Below are 14422 nucleotides of genomic sequence, written 5' to 3' on the forward strand. Positions count from 1 at the left end.
CTTCCTCACAGTGCCTGGAGAAGTTCCCTGTGATCCAGCACTTCAAGTTCGGGAGCCTGCTGCCCATCCATCCTGTCACGTCGGGCTAGGAGGGGCCAAGCCGAAGAGCCACCCAGGCCACAGTTCCTGTGCCTGCCTTCCCCACCCCAGCAGTGGCCCCTCCCCATCCCCTCCCTCTGTTCGTCCCGTTTGATGAGAGGCTGTTTACTGGGGTGGGGTGGCGAGATGGGTTTGAGGGGGCTCAGAGCATAAGGCTTCAGGGCCCAAGTTGGGAGAAGTGACCAAAGTGTAGCCAGTTTTCTGAGCTCCCGTGTGCTAGACTGGCCAGAAGAGAGGGTCTGGGGCCTGGTCACTCGGCCACTCTCTCCTGTTCCTGGCCTCTTCTCCCTTCGCTCCCGTCCAGTCTGGTTTTGAGAGCAGGGGCTGTTCTGCAGCACTGCAGGGAAGGGAGGAGAGATACCTGCTGCTTCCATTGCTTTTCCCTTCCTGGAGTCGATGCCTTTCTAAGGGTTGGAGCTGCTCCTTGCAGGGGTGGGTCAGTTTCCCAGGCCATGCTGGGGTGGCCATCTATGCTAGGGCTGGAAGCTGAGGCTGGCCGCCAGCTGTGGGCTGGGGTGGGGTGGGTGGGGTCAGGTGGTGGAGAGGCCTTAGCTGTCCTGGCTGGTGCCCCTCCCAGGCTCCTTTTCACCCTGCCCCCTGGGCCTGAGGCCCCCTGTGTCCAAGCCTCCCCCTTGCTCTTCAGTTCTCTAGCCCTTGGCTTTGCTGGGTTTCCTGACTGTAGCCACATCTCTCCCGCTCCCTAAGGGTAACCTAGCCAATGGAAGCTGCCCTTTGGGTAGGTGCTGGGCTCCTGGGAGGGCCCAGCTGATGGGGTGAGGCATGTCTTTCCAGAACTTTCCCTGGCAGGGAGGGGATGGCAGAAACTCAGGGAGGGGCTTGGGGCCCATTGTATCTGGAGAGCCTGGATTCCTCTTGGCAGTCTTAGGCCCGGCCACTTCTGCTACCTTTGCGCTGCTGTGAGCTTCACCCTGGGCCCCTGGGCCCTGCTTCTCTGCTCCCCTGGGTGGTGGGTGGGCCCAGAAGGTGGCAGTCCCACACCTTGTCCTCCCACCTCCCTGAACTGTCCATTGATTTTATAGGGAGAGGTAAGTGACAGCCTCCCAAGCCCAGGCTTTGGCACTCAGAATGGGCCCAGTCGGGGCTGGGCAGGCCCATTGAGGGCCACCGCCGAGGTTTCTCCTAGGGCTGTTCCTGGGCCTGGCTCTTACAGGCTCGTTCCCCAGGCCTGCCCTTCTCCACTGCCCCCTCCTGTGTCTGGGTCCACACACCCTTCAGGAAGGGGGAGCACTGAGAAGCACAGCACAGGGGTTCAGCCTGGGATCCGGTGATGGTCTAGGCAGAGGCTGGGTCAGGAGTCCCAAAGGTCAGTGACAGTGTCTCAGAAGAGGCCCAGCGTCCACCTCTCTCCCAGGGCCAGACACCCCTTCCTGGCTCCCCCATCCCCCTATGGGCTCCCAGCCCCTTGCACCCTCATTGCTGTTCAGATTAAAGCCTCTGTTTTGCACCTGTCACTTGTGTGAGGTATGTCTTTTCATGTCACATGTTTAACCCATTTCTGCATGACTGACCTCCATCAGGTCCCCTTCTCTCAGGCCACAGTGTCTGAGACTTGAGCTGTTTCAATTTGGGTTGAGCCTTTCCTGGGTTTAAATCCTAGCTGTCTGCAGTCCCAGCTGCAAGGTTGTAAGTTACTGAAGCCCCTGAGCCACAGCTTTCTCAATTCACAAAATGGGGACAGTCACAGGGTGACTGCCAGCAGTGGACAGCAGATGTGAAGTCCTCAGCTCAGGGCCTGGCACATAGCATATCCCGGGTGGTCACTGCAGCTGTGCTTGGTGAAGGGGGCCCCTCTGGACTCCCAACTTAGCCCCAAGCTGGCCAGGGAGCCTTTGGATGGGCTTTGACAGTGGAACATGCACCTGTGGTTTGTGAGGGGGTGGCCCTCTATTCTCCCTCCTCTGCCCCTCCTGTCCCTGCTGGGCTGGAGTTGAGGGTCTCTGGGGCCGCTGTGCCCCAGACTTCCTTAAGACACTCTTGCTCAGAGAACAAGGGTCCTTGACCTTTCTCTTGGCCTTAGAGGCCTTGCATGGACTGGAAAGCCTCAGCTCCTCATCACCTTGCGCTTCCTCAGGCACACCCGAGTTCAAACTGAGCAGCTGCTGCTTACTCACCAGGAAGTAGAGGGCCCTCATGGTTGACTTCTCTCTGAGCCTCAGCTTCCTGATCTGAAAAATGGGCATAATGACGTTCCTATCATTGGTCTTGAGGATTCCTTCATTTCACAAATAGTGGCTGCATGTTCCTCATGACTACAGTGCACCCAAATATGACAGTGTTAGGTAGCCGGTGGATTATGGAGAAAATAACGTCAATTAGAGAAGGCGTTGATGGGGGCAGGGCAGGGGGTTACTTGCTCTAAAAGGTCCTGTGAGCTGAGACCCTGAGGACAAGAAAGAGCCGCTGTGGAGAGCTCAGGCCTGGGCCTGGAGGGCTAGGGTTGGGTATAGGGGCCAGACTTTTAGGCCAGGGCCTTGCGGGCTCTGCTGAGTTTGGACAGTGTTCTATGGGAAGGTGCTGGAAGGTTTTGTTGGAGAGAAGGGGAGATAGGACCATTTGGGAGGTTGTAGTTGTGATTGGGCACAGGGATAGTGGCCTGGGTGAGGGTTCAGAGTGGGATGGCGGGAAGTGGTCCAATTGAGGCTGCATTTGGTGTCGCTAACAGGAAGGGAGTTATGACAGGGAGCCGAGCAGCCAAGAACCCCAATTCTTGGCTTGTGTGGCTTGGTGCCATTTCCTGGGGTGGGGGGCCCTGAGGGAGAGGAATTGCTGTGGGGGCGCGGAACTGCCTGTTAGCTTCTAAGAGGAGGTGCTGAGGATGAGGGCGCAGGGGTGGGCTGAAGAGGATGGAGGCGGCGGGCATGGTGACGAGGCATAGTGCCAAATGGGTGGAACATGCAGATGAGGGAGAGGAGAGGGCCGGCTTCTGCACAGAGGAGGGTGGAGTGTGGGCAGGGGACCCTAAGCTGCAAATACAAGGAGCATTGGCCCTGGGTGGGCTTTCGTGGGGTGGGGGAGGGGGGAGCAGGGATGAGAACGCGGACCCCACCCTGTGAGGTCTGCTTGTCATGGCACAGGCCCCCACCCTAGGAGGAAGATGTGGAGGGATGGTCTGCTGCTTGAGGTGGATACTGACCAGACACCACTCGCTTCTCTTCTGAGTTTCACTGTGGTGGGAGTGGGGACGGGAGAGTGGGCAGGGTGGTGGCCAAGGAACTGCCTTGAAGGTGGGCTCTGGTCAGACTGGCAAGGGGCTGCCTCCTGCTGCATGCTGGGAAGGTCCAGGAGAGCGGGAGGTTGAAGGGAGCGAGGTCCTGAGAAGGTACCGGTGGCCTTCACGGGGCAGGTGGCTGAGGCAGGATGCTCGTTTCTCCCTGTGGGAGGAAGGCAGACCCTGCGCCGGTTTGGTGGCGGGTTGGGCTGGGTTTATTTTTACAGGGAAATGTAAGGCACGAGGGGCAGTGAGAGCTCCGAGGACGTGGGCGTGGGCTTCTGGGCAGGATGGGAGCCCACTCAGGCCCTGGGAGATGGGCCATGGAGGCACATGCACCTGTAGCCTGTGCTGTGCTCGGTGGAGGTTGGCCTGCTGCGGGCACCCCAGCGGCTCAACATGTCCGAAAGAAGCCCTCTGAGTGTGGGGGTGGCCGCAGAGCTGAAGGGCGGGTGTCATTTCCCAGCATTCTGGGCCACAGGAGCTCCAGGATGGACAAGCTGAACTCAGCCACTTGTGCTCCTTTTTGGTTCGCCGAGGCAGAGGCCGCTTCGTGCTTATGAGAGGTGAGAGGAAGAAGCCTTCCTGGGAGGAAAATCCCGGGCAGAGGTTGGGGTTGGAAGGAGAGCAAAGCTGAGGGTTTGGTGTGCCCAAGACTTGGGCCTAAGTCAGGTGATATGTTTTTCTTGAATCCCACAAGCGTTAAGCATGTGTTATGTATGTATGAGGTATTGGAGGAATGTGGAGATGAGAAAAAGGTAAGAATCTGCCTTCAAGAAACTTCCAGCTTACTGGGGAAACAGAGAGATGGAGAACTAGTTGCAAAGGAGGGCGGAAGGTGATGCGGCTGGGTGGACTTTAGGTAAGCTCTGGAATACTCTGTGGAGGAGGTGGCATGTGGGCATCCTCTCACCTGGGTGATGGGCGCAGACCAAGGATGTGCTCGCGGGGCCACTGTGCACATAGATGTGGAGGGGTGGCTGGCAGGGGACACAGTTGCAACAGCAGGTTGGGGCTGGCCTGCAGAGGGCTTTAACACCAGCTTGGGATCCAAGACCCCCGCCATGGATACCCGTAGCACTCCACACATGGCCTTGACACTTGCCTAGCGGCATTTAATTCTCTACAAAACGCATTGCTTAAGGTTCGTCTTCCCTGCTAGAAGATGAGCCGCAGGAGGCCAGGGACTGTCTGTCTTGCCCACTGCTGTATCCCAGTGCCCAGCACAGACTGGCACACAGCAGGCACCCGGAAGCAGGAATCAGTGCTTCGGTGGGGAGTTGGTGGGGAGCTGGGGAAGTATGTAACTGGTGCCTCTGTGGTGTGTGTGAGAGATGAGGATTGGGATTTAGGAAACTCATGGGCAGCTGGCTGGATGCTGGTGATGGGACTGTGGATGCTGGTGATGGGACTGTGGATGCTGGTGATGGGACTGGGGCCTTGGCCCAGATAAGGGATGTTGAAGGCCCCGAGCAGCACAGAGAGAGGCCCTGGGCTGGGAAGCGGAGGGTGGAGGTGGGAGCTGGTGCTGAGGAAGAGGGAGGGGTTCTTAATGACCCTAGGCACATGCCTGAGAGGAGGACTCTGGCGAAGGTAGCTCAGCCAGGGGTGCAGAGTTTGAGGAGCTCTGGTAGACATGTTGCATGGGCTGAATGGGAGGCTGGCAGGGCTGCCAGGACCCAACCCCTGGTGGAGTGGGGAATCTGGGGCCAAAGAGATTCCCAGAATCCTCTGCCGTGCCCTGCTTGTTCTCCAGCCTCAGGCCCTTGCCCACACCCTTGCTGTGTCAAGGTCCAGCCACCCTGGCTGCCTCTCTTCCTCACACTCCTGGAGCTGCTGATCAGTTTGGCCCTGTTCGAAGAACCCTTTACCCCACTGGGGAACCCCTGGTGTTTCTTTGGGACTCAGCTGAGGCTTCGCTCCCTCTGAGAGGCCTCGCCTGGCCCCCTAGATCGGGGCTGGTCTCCTGGGCCTGCTTGCCTGGGTGTCCCCACCCCACCCAGCACTCAGCCACACCCCTGCCGTAGGGACACCGGGGTCTTTGTTGGGGAGGGGCAGCCAGCTGGTTGGAATTTGGGGTGGTAGGGGGCTGTCTGCAGACACAGCTTCTCTTTACTTGGGGTTCCTTGGTGGGGGCGGATGGAGATTCACATGAGGCAGGCTAAGGCCCGCCACCTTGCACTCAGCACCTAGCTTTGCTGCTCCTGTGAGGCCAGACACCTCATCTGTCCTATTTCCTGCTAGCCCTAGGAAGGTCCTGCAGGCACTCGGTACATATCTGTGAAATGGCTGTGACAGTGGCAGGGGCCCTCGTGCAGAGCATGATACAGACACAGGAGGGGGCAGGTCAGCCCTGGAGAATCCGTGGAGAGAGGAAGCTGGTGCCCCGCCTGGCGCAGGTGAGTGGAACGGGCAGGGAGACTGGCCACTGTTGCCCTGGTGCCAGGCAGCCAGCACCGGAGGTGGGTATGGGGCCTGTGAGAGGGCAGTTCTGAGTGCTGTGGAGCCAAGCAGAGGAGCAGTGGGCTGGAGAGAAAGGAGGGTGAGGTTGGCACAGTGGGGAGGAAGAAGGAGGCAGGTGGGCATGGGGGGGGCCTGGGGTACCTGAGTGCCACTGCAGGCGGAGGGCGGAGGGCGGAGGGAGGGAGCTGAGGAGAGGACCAGAGAGGCCCAGGTCAGGGTTGAGCCGGGAGGATGACTTGCTTTCATTCACTCAGCAAACACTGCCAGAGCCCTCTCTGCTCCAGTCCGGGGACAAGTGCTGGGGCGCTGCGGTGAACAAGACAGGCAGCACCGTCCCTCCTGGAGGATTTTCCCTCTTGGACTTATTCCAGCAGAACCTGGGAAGCACCCTATATGTTCAGCAGTTGGGGATTGTTAGCGGCTGGAGGGAGCAGTCATCCTATGGGCTGTCAGATGACGCGATTATCCATTTATTTGTCCAGAAAGATGCGGATAATCTGTTATTAGTGGGGAAGGCAGCTGCAAAGACTGCAGGTGAAGGACAATGCTTTTTTGTAAAAAAGCAGAAATCTGCATTCTTGATCCGTCCGTCTGTCTGTCCATCTACATGAACACAGGCCCAGGTAGTGATGAGCTTATCTCTGGGTGGTGGGGATATGAGGGTTTTTGGAAAATTCTTAATGCTTTTCCTGCTTCCAAAGATAGTTATGAAAATGCCAACATGGCCGGGCATGGTGGCTCACGCCTGTAATCCCAGCACTTTGGGAGGCTGAGGCAGGCGGATCACGAGGTCAGGAGATTGAGACCATCCTGGCCAACATGGTGAAACCCCGTCTCTACTAAAATACAAAAAATTAGCCGGGTGTGGTGGCACACGCCTGTAATCCCAGCTACTCGGAAGGCTGAGGCAGGAGAATCGGTTGAATCTGGGAGGGGGAGGTTGCGGTGAGCCGAGATTACACTACGGCACTCCAGTCTGGGCGACAAAGCAAGACTCCGTCTCAAAAAAAAAAAAAAAAAAAAAAAAAAACCCCAACATTACTGAACCACAAAAGAAAAAGTAGTGGCGGGTCAGTTTTAACCTTGCTTTATGTTTTTCGTATTTGATTTTTAAATCTTTCTACCATATCCACATATTACTTTTGTAATAAGAAAAAAAAAGAAAGGAAACGGAATAAAAAGATCTCCCCCCTAACAAGCGCCGGAGGATGGTGCATCTTGGGCAGAGAGGAGGGGGCTTGTCCTTCTAGTCAGGAGGGAGAGGAAGGAGAGAGGCCTTGCTCACATCTGTTGGGATAAAGGAAGGGGAGGTGAGTTCTTGGTAGGTGCTTTGGCCCAGAGACCCCCTGAGAGGGAGTGGGCAGTCAGGGCTGGGGGATTCAGGGAGTGAGAGCTGTTGGGGAAAAAGTGTTTGAGAGTCCATGTGAGCTGGACCCAGGGAGAGGAGGCAGCCTAGATCCTGATTCCTCAGGGGGCCTTTGGACTGGGGAGAGTTGTGGCCAGCAGTTCCCTGGCGGGCATCTGCAGCCTTCCTGGTGACCTCTGGGACCCAGCCTCTGTTCTCAGGACCCCAACACATGTGAGTTGGATCCAGAATTCAGTCCCAAAGTTGAGGTGCTCTTTCTCCTGCCTGGGCCCTGGATGGGGGGTTTGGTGGTTACGAACCAAGGGACGAACAGTTCAATTTCTCAGTGCTTGTGATGCTGCTGGGAGTATTTTCCTGAATCCCAGTGAAGAGGCGAAGCCCCTGATGGGTCCAGCTTCATCCACCATCCTCCCCTGAGCAGGTGACATCAAGGGATACCTGGGACAACACCCAGGAGTAGACGGACCTGTGAGGATAAGGCTCAGAGCTGCGGCGATGAGACATACTCCACAGTGGCTGGGGCTCTGGGAGGCTTCCTCTCCTGGCAGGGCAACTGGCTGTATCCCCAGTTCTGGCCCCGAGGCTGGGCCTTTGCTGGCCTGTAGTGAGATCTCCCAGTCTGAGCCTGGACAGATTCCTTGACCCTTGTTATTTGCATGAGACAAAGTTGGGGCTTTTCAAAAGGGACACTGCAAAGGCAGGCCGAGTGCAGCGCCTCATCTCCAGGTAACTGGACCCAGCCCCAGGCAGGACAGGAAGGTGGGCGGGCTGCGGACGGAACAGCCTGCTCCTGCTCCCCACCTCTGCTTGGTGAGATTGGGCCTGGCCCTTGCTGGGCTGATGGACTGCACACACCCTCTAGAGCCAGCTCCTGCCCTCTGCAAGGGGTGGGGAGCGTGGTGGCCAAGGTGTGTGTGGGCTCTGGAGTGGCTCTTGCATTTCCCGCTGTGTGACCTTGAGCCATGACTAAACCCCTCTGAGCCTCAGTTTCCTTACGTATAAACAAGGTAAGTAAACATGGCCTTACAGGGTGGATGTACCAGCCACCGAACGGACACAGCCCAGGGCTTTGCTGGCACCGTCTCATTGAATCTCCGCAGGCCACCCTGCGAGGTGGGCATGTGGCAGCCGAGCCATGGGGGAATTCCTTGGTGGTAAGTGGGTTTCAAACCTGGGCCATCAGGCTCCAGCGTGGACATTTCTTTCTTCCTTTCTTTTTTTTTTTTTTCTTTGAGACAAGAGTCTTGCTGTGTCATCCAGGCTGGAGTGCAGTGGTGCCATCTCTGCTCACTGCAACCCCCACCTCCTGGGTTCAAGCGATTCTCCTGCTTTAGCCTCCCAAGTAGCCAGGATTACTGGTGTGCACCACCACACCTGGCTAATTTTGTATTTTTAGTAGAGACGGGGTTTCACCATGTTGGCCAGGCTGGTCTCGAACTCCTCACCTCAGGTGATCCACCCACCTTGGCCTCCCAAAGTGCTGGGATTACAGGCACGAGCCACTGTGCCTGGCTCAGTGTGGACATTTCTACCCACTGAGCCCAATAATGGCTGTGAATCTGTCCCACGAACGTTTACTGAGCACTTGCTCTGCCAGGCTCCAAGGAGACCCCAAGGACCATGGAGGAGGCGGATGCGGTTCCGTCCCTCATGGAGGTTTAAGGAGGACACGGGGCATGTGGGGAGCTGTGGGAATGTCATGGACAGGGTGGAGAGCCTTCCTTGAAGGCAGGATGAGGGCTCCGGCAGCAAGGCTGGGAGGTGTGCTGGGTGTCTGGAGCTGGGGCGGTTGTTCCCTTGCTGGCTACTGGCCCCAGGCCTGGCTTCTGCCCGGACTGTGGTGGCCTGGCCATTCCTTCAGGAGTGGCTCCTGCCCTACTCCATGCAAATTCCTGGTCCCCATGTTTCAGTTGCCACTGCTGCTCCAGGCCCCCAGCAGCTGTCTGCCCCCTGATGTCTGGGGGTTCCCACAGCGAGCCTGGAGCTTGTGGCTCCTGCATGCAGCCTATGTGTCTGGCCCTGAGCTAAGTGCTTCGAAGCTTCTCTTGCCTCATCCTCACAATGGGCGCCGATGTCCTCATTTCACAGAAGGGTCTGGGGTCTCTTTCCCGCCAAAGCTCGTGCTCCTGCAGCCTCTCCATGGGGCCTGACCTGAGGGCTCGGGTGGCATGGGCTGCCGTGTGCTGCCTGTCCCCACTGTGGTGGCCTGAGAGCCCTCCTCCACTCCACTTCACTCTACCCCCTCCCCCTCCCCCTCCTCCTCCTCTTCCTCCTGCTCCTGCACCCATCTCTCCAGGACTGGCCCCAGACCCTGGGCCTCTCTGAGAGGCACCTCTTCCAAGGGCCCAGTTTCTTTTTGGAGGCAGGGCCGATTTGCACAAAGATGACGAAGACGCATGACAGCAATGACTCTCTGGCTGGTAGCGTGCCTCTTGGTGTGTGTAGATTGTGCTTTATGTGTCACCTCGTGGAGTCCCCACAGTGAGCCGAGAAGGTGGCATCACATTCCCAGTCAAGGGCTTTTGGTGGTGGGGCTCAGATCTTAGTGGCGTCCCAGGGCCTCCAGCTTGTCCAAGTGGGTTCAGGGTGGTGCCCAGGTTTGTCTGACACCAGGTCCTACAAAGGCCAGCATGGTGGGGTACCCGGAGCTGGGCAAGGGAAAGATTGGCTATGGCCACATGGCTCCTTGTTCTCCCCAAGGCAGTCTGTCTCTGCGGACAGCCATCAGGCCCCAAATCCAGGCGTCATCCTTTTTATTTTTTGAGACAGGATCTTGCTCTGTCACCCAGGCTGGAGTGCAGTGGCTCGATTTCAGCTCACTGCAAACTTTGCCTCCCAGGTTCAAGTGATTCCCCTGGCTCAGCCTCCCTAGTAGCTAGGATTATAGGCCCATACCACCACGCCTGGCTAATTTTGTATTTTTAGTAGAGACGGGGGTTTCACCATGTTGGCCAGGCTGGTCTCCAACTCCTGGCCTCAAGTGATCCACCCGCCTCAGCATCCCAAAGTCCTGGGATTATAGGAGTGAGTCACCGTGCATGGCCCAGGTGTTATCTTTTTTATTTTTATTTTTTGAGACAGGGTGTTGCTCTGTCGTCCAGGCTGGTGCAGTGGCACAATCATAGTTCACTGCAGCCTTGGCCTCGTTTACCCTCTATTGCTTGAGAGTTTACTCTACTGGGTCAACACCTGGGACTACAGGTGTGCACCATTATGCCCGGCTAAATTTAAGAAACTTTTTTTCTGTAGAGACAGGGTCTCCCTGTGTTGTCCAGGCTGGTCTCAAACTCCTAAGCACAAGTGATCCTCGTGCCTCGGCCTCTCAAAGTGCTGGGATTATTACAGGTATGAGCTACCACACCTGGTGCAGGTGTTATCCTGAATTCCTTTCTTTTCCTCCACCTCCCAAATCCAACCCATGAGCAGGTCCTATTGGGTCTCCCTCCAAATTGTAACCCAAATCTGCCCGCAGCCAGGGAGCACGGTCGGCTCTCCCAGGAGCGCTGGCCAGCAGCATCTCCTCTCTGCTCTCCTGACTCCACTCTGCCACTGTCCCTGGGCTCTATCTACCCTGAGGTGCTTAAAGGTGATTCTACCCTGAGGTGCTTGAAGGTCACTCCCATCAGATCCCTACTTGAAGGGTGGCTCCTGACTGTGCACAGAAGTCCTCACGAGGTGATGAGCCACTGTGCCCCCGCCCCACTCGCCCACTCCCGTACTTCAGTCATGCTGCCCTCTCTCTGGTCCTCCAGAATGTCTTTTTTTTGTTGTTTTTGAGACAGAGTCTCGCTCTGTCACCCAGGCTGGAGTGCAGTGGCGTGATCTCGGCTCACTGCAAGCTCCGCCTCCCGGGTTCACACCATTCTCCTGCCTCAGCCTCCCGAGTAGCTGGGACTACAGGCGTCCGCCACCACACCCGGCTAATTTTTTTGTATTTTTAGTAGAGACGGGTTTTCACCGTGTTAGCCAGGATGGTCTCGATCTCCTGACCTTGTGATCTGCCCGCCTTGGCCTCTCAAAGTGCTGCGATTACAGGTGTGAGCCACCATGCCCTGCCTGGTCCTCCAAAATGTCAAACTTGTTGCTGCCCCAGGGCCTTGGCACTTGCTGTTTCCTTGGCTTGCATTGCTTGAGCCCAGGCTGAGCAGAGGCACCCTCTGGTTGTTCAGGGCCCAGTTCAGATGCCACCTCCCGAGACAGGCGTCCCAGCTTTCTTTTTTTTTTTGAGATGGAGTCTCGCTCTGTCCCCCAGGCTGGAGTGCAGTGGCGCGATCTCAGCTCACTGCAAGCTCCGCCTTCCAGGTTCACACCATTCTCCTGCCTCAGCCTCCCGAGTAGCAGGGACTACAGGCACCCACCACCAGGCCCAGTTAATTTTTTGTATTTTTAGTAGAAACGAGGTTTCACTGTGTTAGCCAGGATGGTCTTGATCTCCTGACCTCGTGATCCGCCTACCTCGGCCTCCCAAAGTGCTGGGATTACAGGCATGAGCCATCGTGCCCGGCTACACTCCAGCTTTCCCTGAGTTGCTCCTGACTTGAGCCTCCATCCGCCCTCTGTTGCAGTTGCCTTCATGAGCCCATTTTCATCTCAAGTTTTATTATCTATGAACTTGTTCACTTAGTGATCATCTCCCTCTCAGTGGATGGTAAGCCCAGTGAGGGAGGGCACAGGCTTACGTGGCCAACACTGGGCCCCCAGCACCAGGAGCAGGGGCTGGCCCAGACTAGGTGGATGACCAGTTACTACCTGCTGAACCATGAATGAATGAATGAATGAATAAAAAAGTAAGTCCTCTGTCCCTGATGTTATCCTAGAAGAAGCTGAACAACAGGTGCTGACCAGGGCCTTGGCTGCAAAGTTGCTCTCCCCTTACTCCAATGCAGGAGCTCTGGGGGTCCCGTGGAGGGCCCTGCGGGCAGGACAGCTTCCCAGTGTCCCAAACTCTGAGGGTTTGTGCTTCTGCAGCTCACTCCCAAGTTTGGGCAGCACCCTTGATGGAGACGGGCAGACTGCATGGACTTGGCCTCAGGCAGGTGAAGTCCGTGGGACATTCCCAAGGTTGGAGAGGCAGAGCAGCAAGGGAGAGGCTAAGTGGGAGTCACGCTGCTTTTGATAAACTAGTGATGCCAGCTGGGTGTGGTGGATTACACCTGTAATGCCAGCACTTTGGAAGGACAAGGGGGTCCGATCACCTGAGGTCAATAGTTCCAGACCAGCCTGGCCAACATGGCGAAACCTTGTCTCTACTAAAAATACAAAAAATTAGCTGGGTGTGTTAGTGGGCACGTGTAATTCCAGCTACTTGGGAGGCTGAGGCGGGAGAATCACTTGAACCCAGGAGGCGGAGGTTGCAGTGAGTCGAGATTATGCCACTGCACTCCAGCCTGGGCAACAGAGGGAGACTCTGTCTCAAACAAACAAAACAACAAGAACAACAACAAAAAAACTAGTGATACCACCTGCCTTGGCAGGATAAAGGTCCCAGTGCTTGTCTTGGCACCCAAGGAGCAGTCGAGCCCCCTTTGCTGGCCTCCTTGCCTTCCTCTGGAACCTCCTCTGCTTCAGTGACAGAGCCAGGGCTCATTCACAGCTATGTTCTCAGTGCCTGCCTGACCCACAGAAGTGGTTTTTTTTTTTTTTTTTTTTGAGACGGAGTCTGGCTCTGTCACCCAGGCTGGAGTGCAGTGGTGCAATCTTGGCTCACTGAAGCCTCCACCTTCTGGGTTCAAGCGATCCTCCCACCCTAGCCTCCCAAGTAGCTGGGATTACAGGCACGCACCACCATGCCCAGTTAATTTTTATATTTGTAGTAGAGACAAGGTTTCACCATGTTGGCCAGGCTGGTCTCGAGCTCCTGACCTCAGATGATCTGCCCGCCTTGGCCTCTCAAAGTGCTGGGATTACAAGCACAGTGAGCCACTGTGCCCGACCAGAAGTGGGTTCCTTCCATGCACCATTCTCTCCAGGTGCTGGGGACAGAGGGGTGAACTGGTGAATTTCCTGCCCTTGTAAAATTTACATCTAGTGAGGACGATAGACAAATAAATATACAGCAAAATACTGAGCAGCGATAAAGTCTATGAAACAAATAAGGGTAATTGTGATAGAGAAATATTATTTTGAAGAGGGTAGTGAGGGTGGCACTTGAACAGAGACCTCAGTTCGTGACAGAGATTACCCTGAAAGGAGCTGAGAGAGCATTCCCGGCAGAGGGAACAGCAAGTACCAAGGCCCTGAGGTGGGAACAGCTTTGACACTTGGGGAACAGCAAGGAGGAGGCTACAGGGCATTGAGTGATGGGGAGGGGTGGGGATGAGTGGAGAGGCAGCGGGCTGGCTCAGCAGGGCCTTGCAGAGGCCGTAGTAAGGACTCTGTTTGCCTTGCTTGCCCTTCCTGTTTTCTCTCCCTTTCTCCCTCCTTTTCTCCCTCCCTCGCTTCCTTCCTTTCTTCCCCCTCCCTCTCCCCTCCCCTTCCCTCCCCTTCTCTTCTTTCCATTCCTTCCTTCCCTTTCTACCTTCCCACTTGCCCTCCCTCCTTCTCTCTCTCTCTCTTTTTTTTTTTTTGAGACAGGGTCTCACTCTGTCGCCCAGGCTGGAGTGCAGTGGTGCAATCATGGCTTACTGCAACCTTGACCTCCCAGGTCCAAGTGATCCTCCCACCTCAGCCTCCTGAGCAGCTGGGACTACACGCATGCGCCACCACACCCAGCTAGGCTTTTATTTTTTGTAGAGACAGGGTCTCCCTATGTTGCCCAGGCTGGTCTCAAACTCCTGGGATCAAGTGATCCTCCCGCCTTTGCCTCCCAAAGTGCTGGGATGACAGGCATGAGCCGCTGCGCCCGGCCTGTGTTTTGTTCTGAGTGGAGTGGGGGCAGTGGTGTGCTCACACTGGCTTGCGAGAGCTGACTGTGCACATTCCTCTCCCTCTCCATGTTCAGCGATGTCACATTGGTAGCTAGGAATTGGCCAAAATGGGAGTGTTTACACCACAGGAATTGGCAAATTCTACAAGTGAGCTCCACCCACCAGCTGGTTTTAAACATTTACACTACTGGGAAGGTTTGAGATGGGGAGAGCTATGATTCGACTTCAACAGGTTCGCATGTACGGGAGTGGAGAGGAGGAGAACGGCCAGTAGGAGGGCAAGCGCGGACACAGGAAGACCAGGGAGATCTGCAGGGAGGTTAGTGCACTAGTCCAGGAGGGAGGTGGTGTGGCCGGGCTGGGAGAGCAACAGCAATGGTACTAAGGTAGGTTGTGAAG

General features: G+C 56.4%; 1 protein-coding gene across 5 annotated transcripts in view; it reads left to right on the plus strand.

Annotated features, from left to right (window-relative positions):
- Positions 1-14422, plus strand: part of PTPA (protein phosphatase 2 phosphatase activator) — a 59988-nt gene that overhangs the window by 36427 nt on the left and 9139 nt on the right. For 3 of the 5 annotated variants that reach the window (XM_031014800.2, XM_055351314.2, XM_055351315.2), the window contains one exon: positions 12-1571. In XM_031014800.2, coding sequence (XP_030870660.1) covers positions 12-89 — 78 coding nt within the window. In that variant the 3' untranslated portion in view covers positions 90-1571. Of the gene's footprint in view, positions 1-11; positions 1572-5572; positions 5728-14422 lie in introns of those variants that run through there. The other 2 variants (XR_008668583.2, XR_010130373.1) reach the window with 1 other exon arrangement.

The sequence above is a fragment of the Gorilla gorilla genome, chromosome 13 (genome assembly GCF_029281585.2).
Source record: "Gorilla gorilla gorilla isolate KB3781 chromosome 13, NHGRI_mGorGor1-v2.1_pri, whole genome shotgun sequence".
Classification (NCBI taxonomy): domain Eukaryota; kingdom Metazoa; phylum Chordata; class Mammalia; order Primates; family Hominidae; genus Gorilla; species Gorilla gorilla.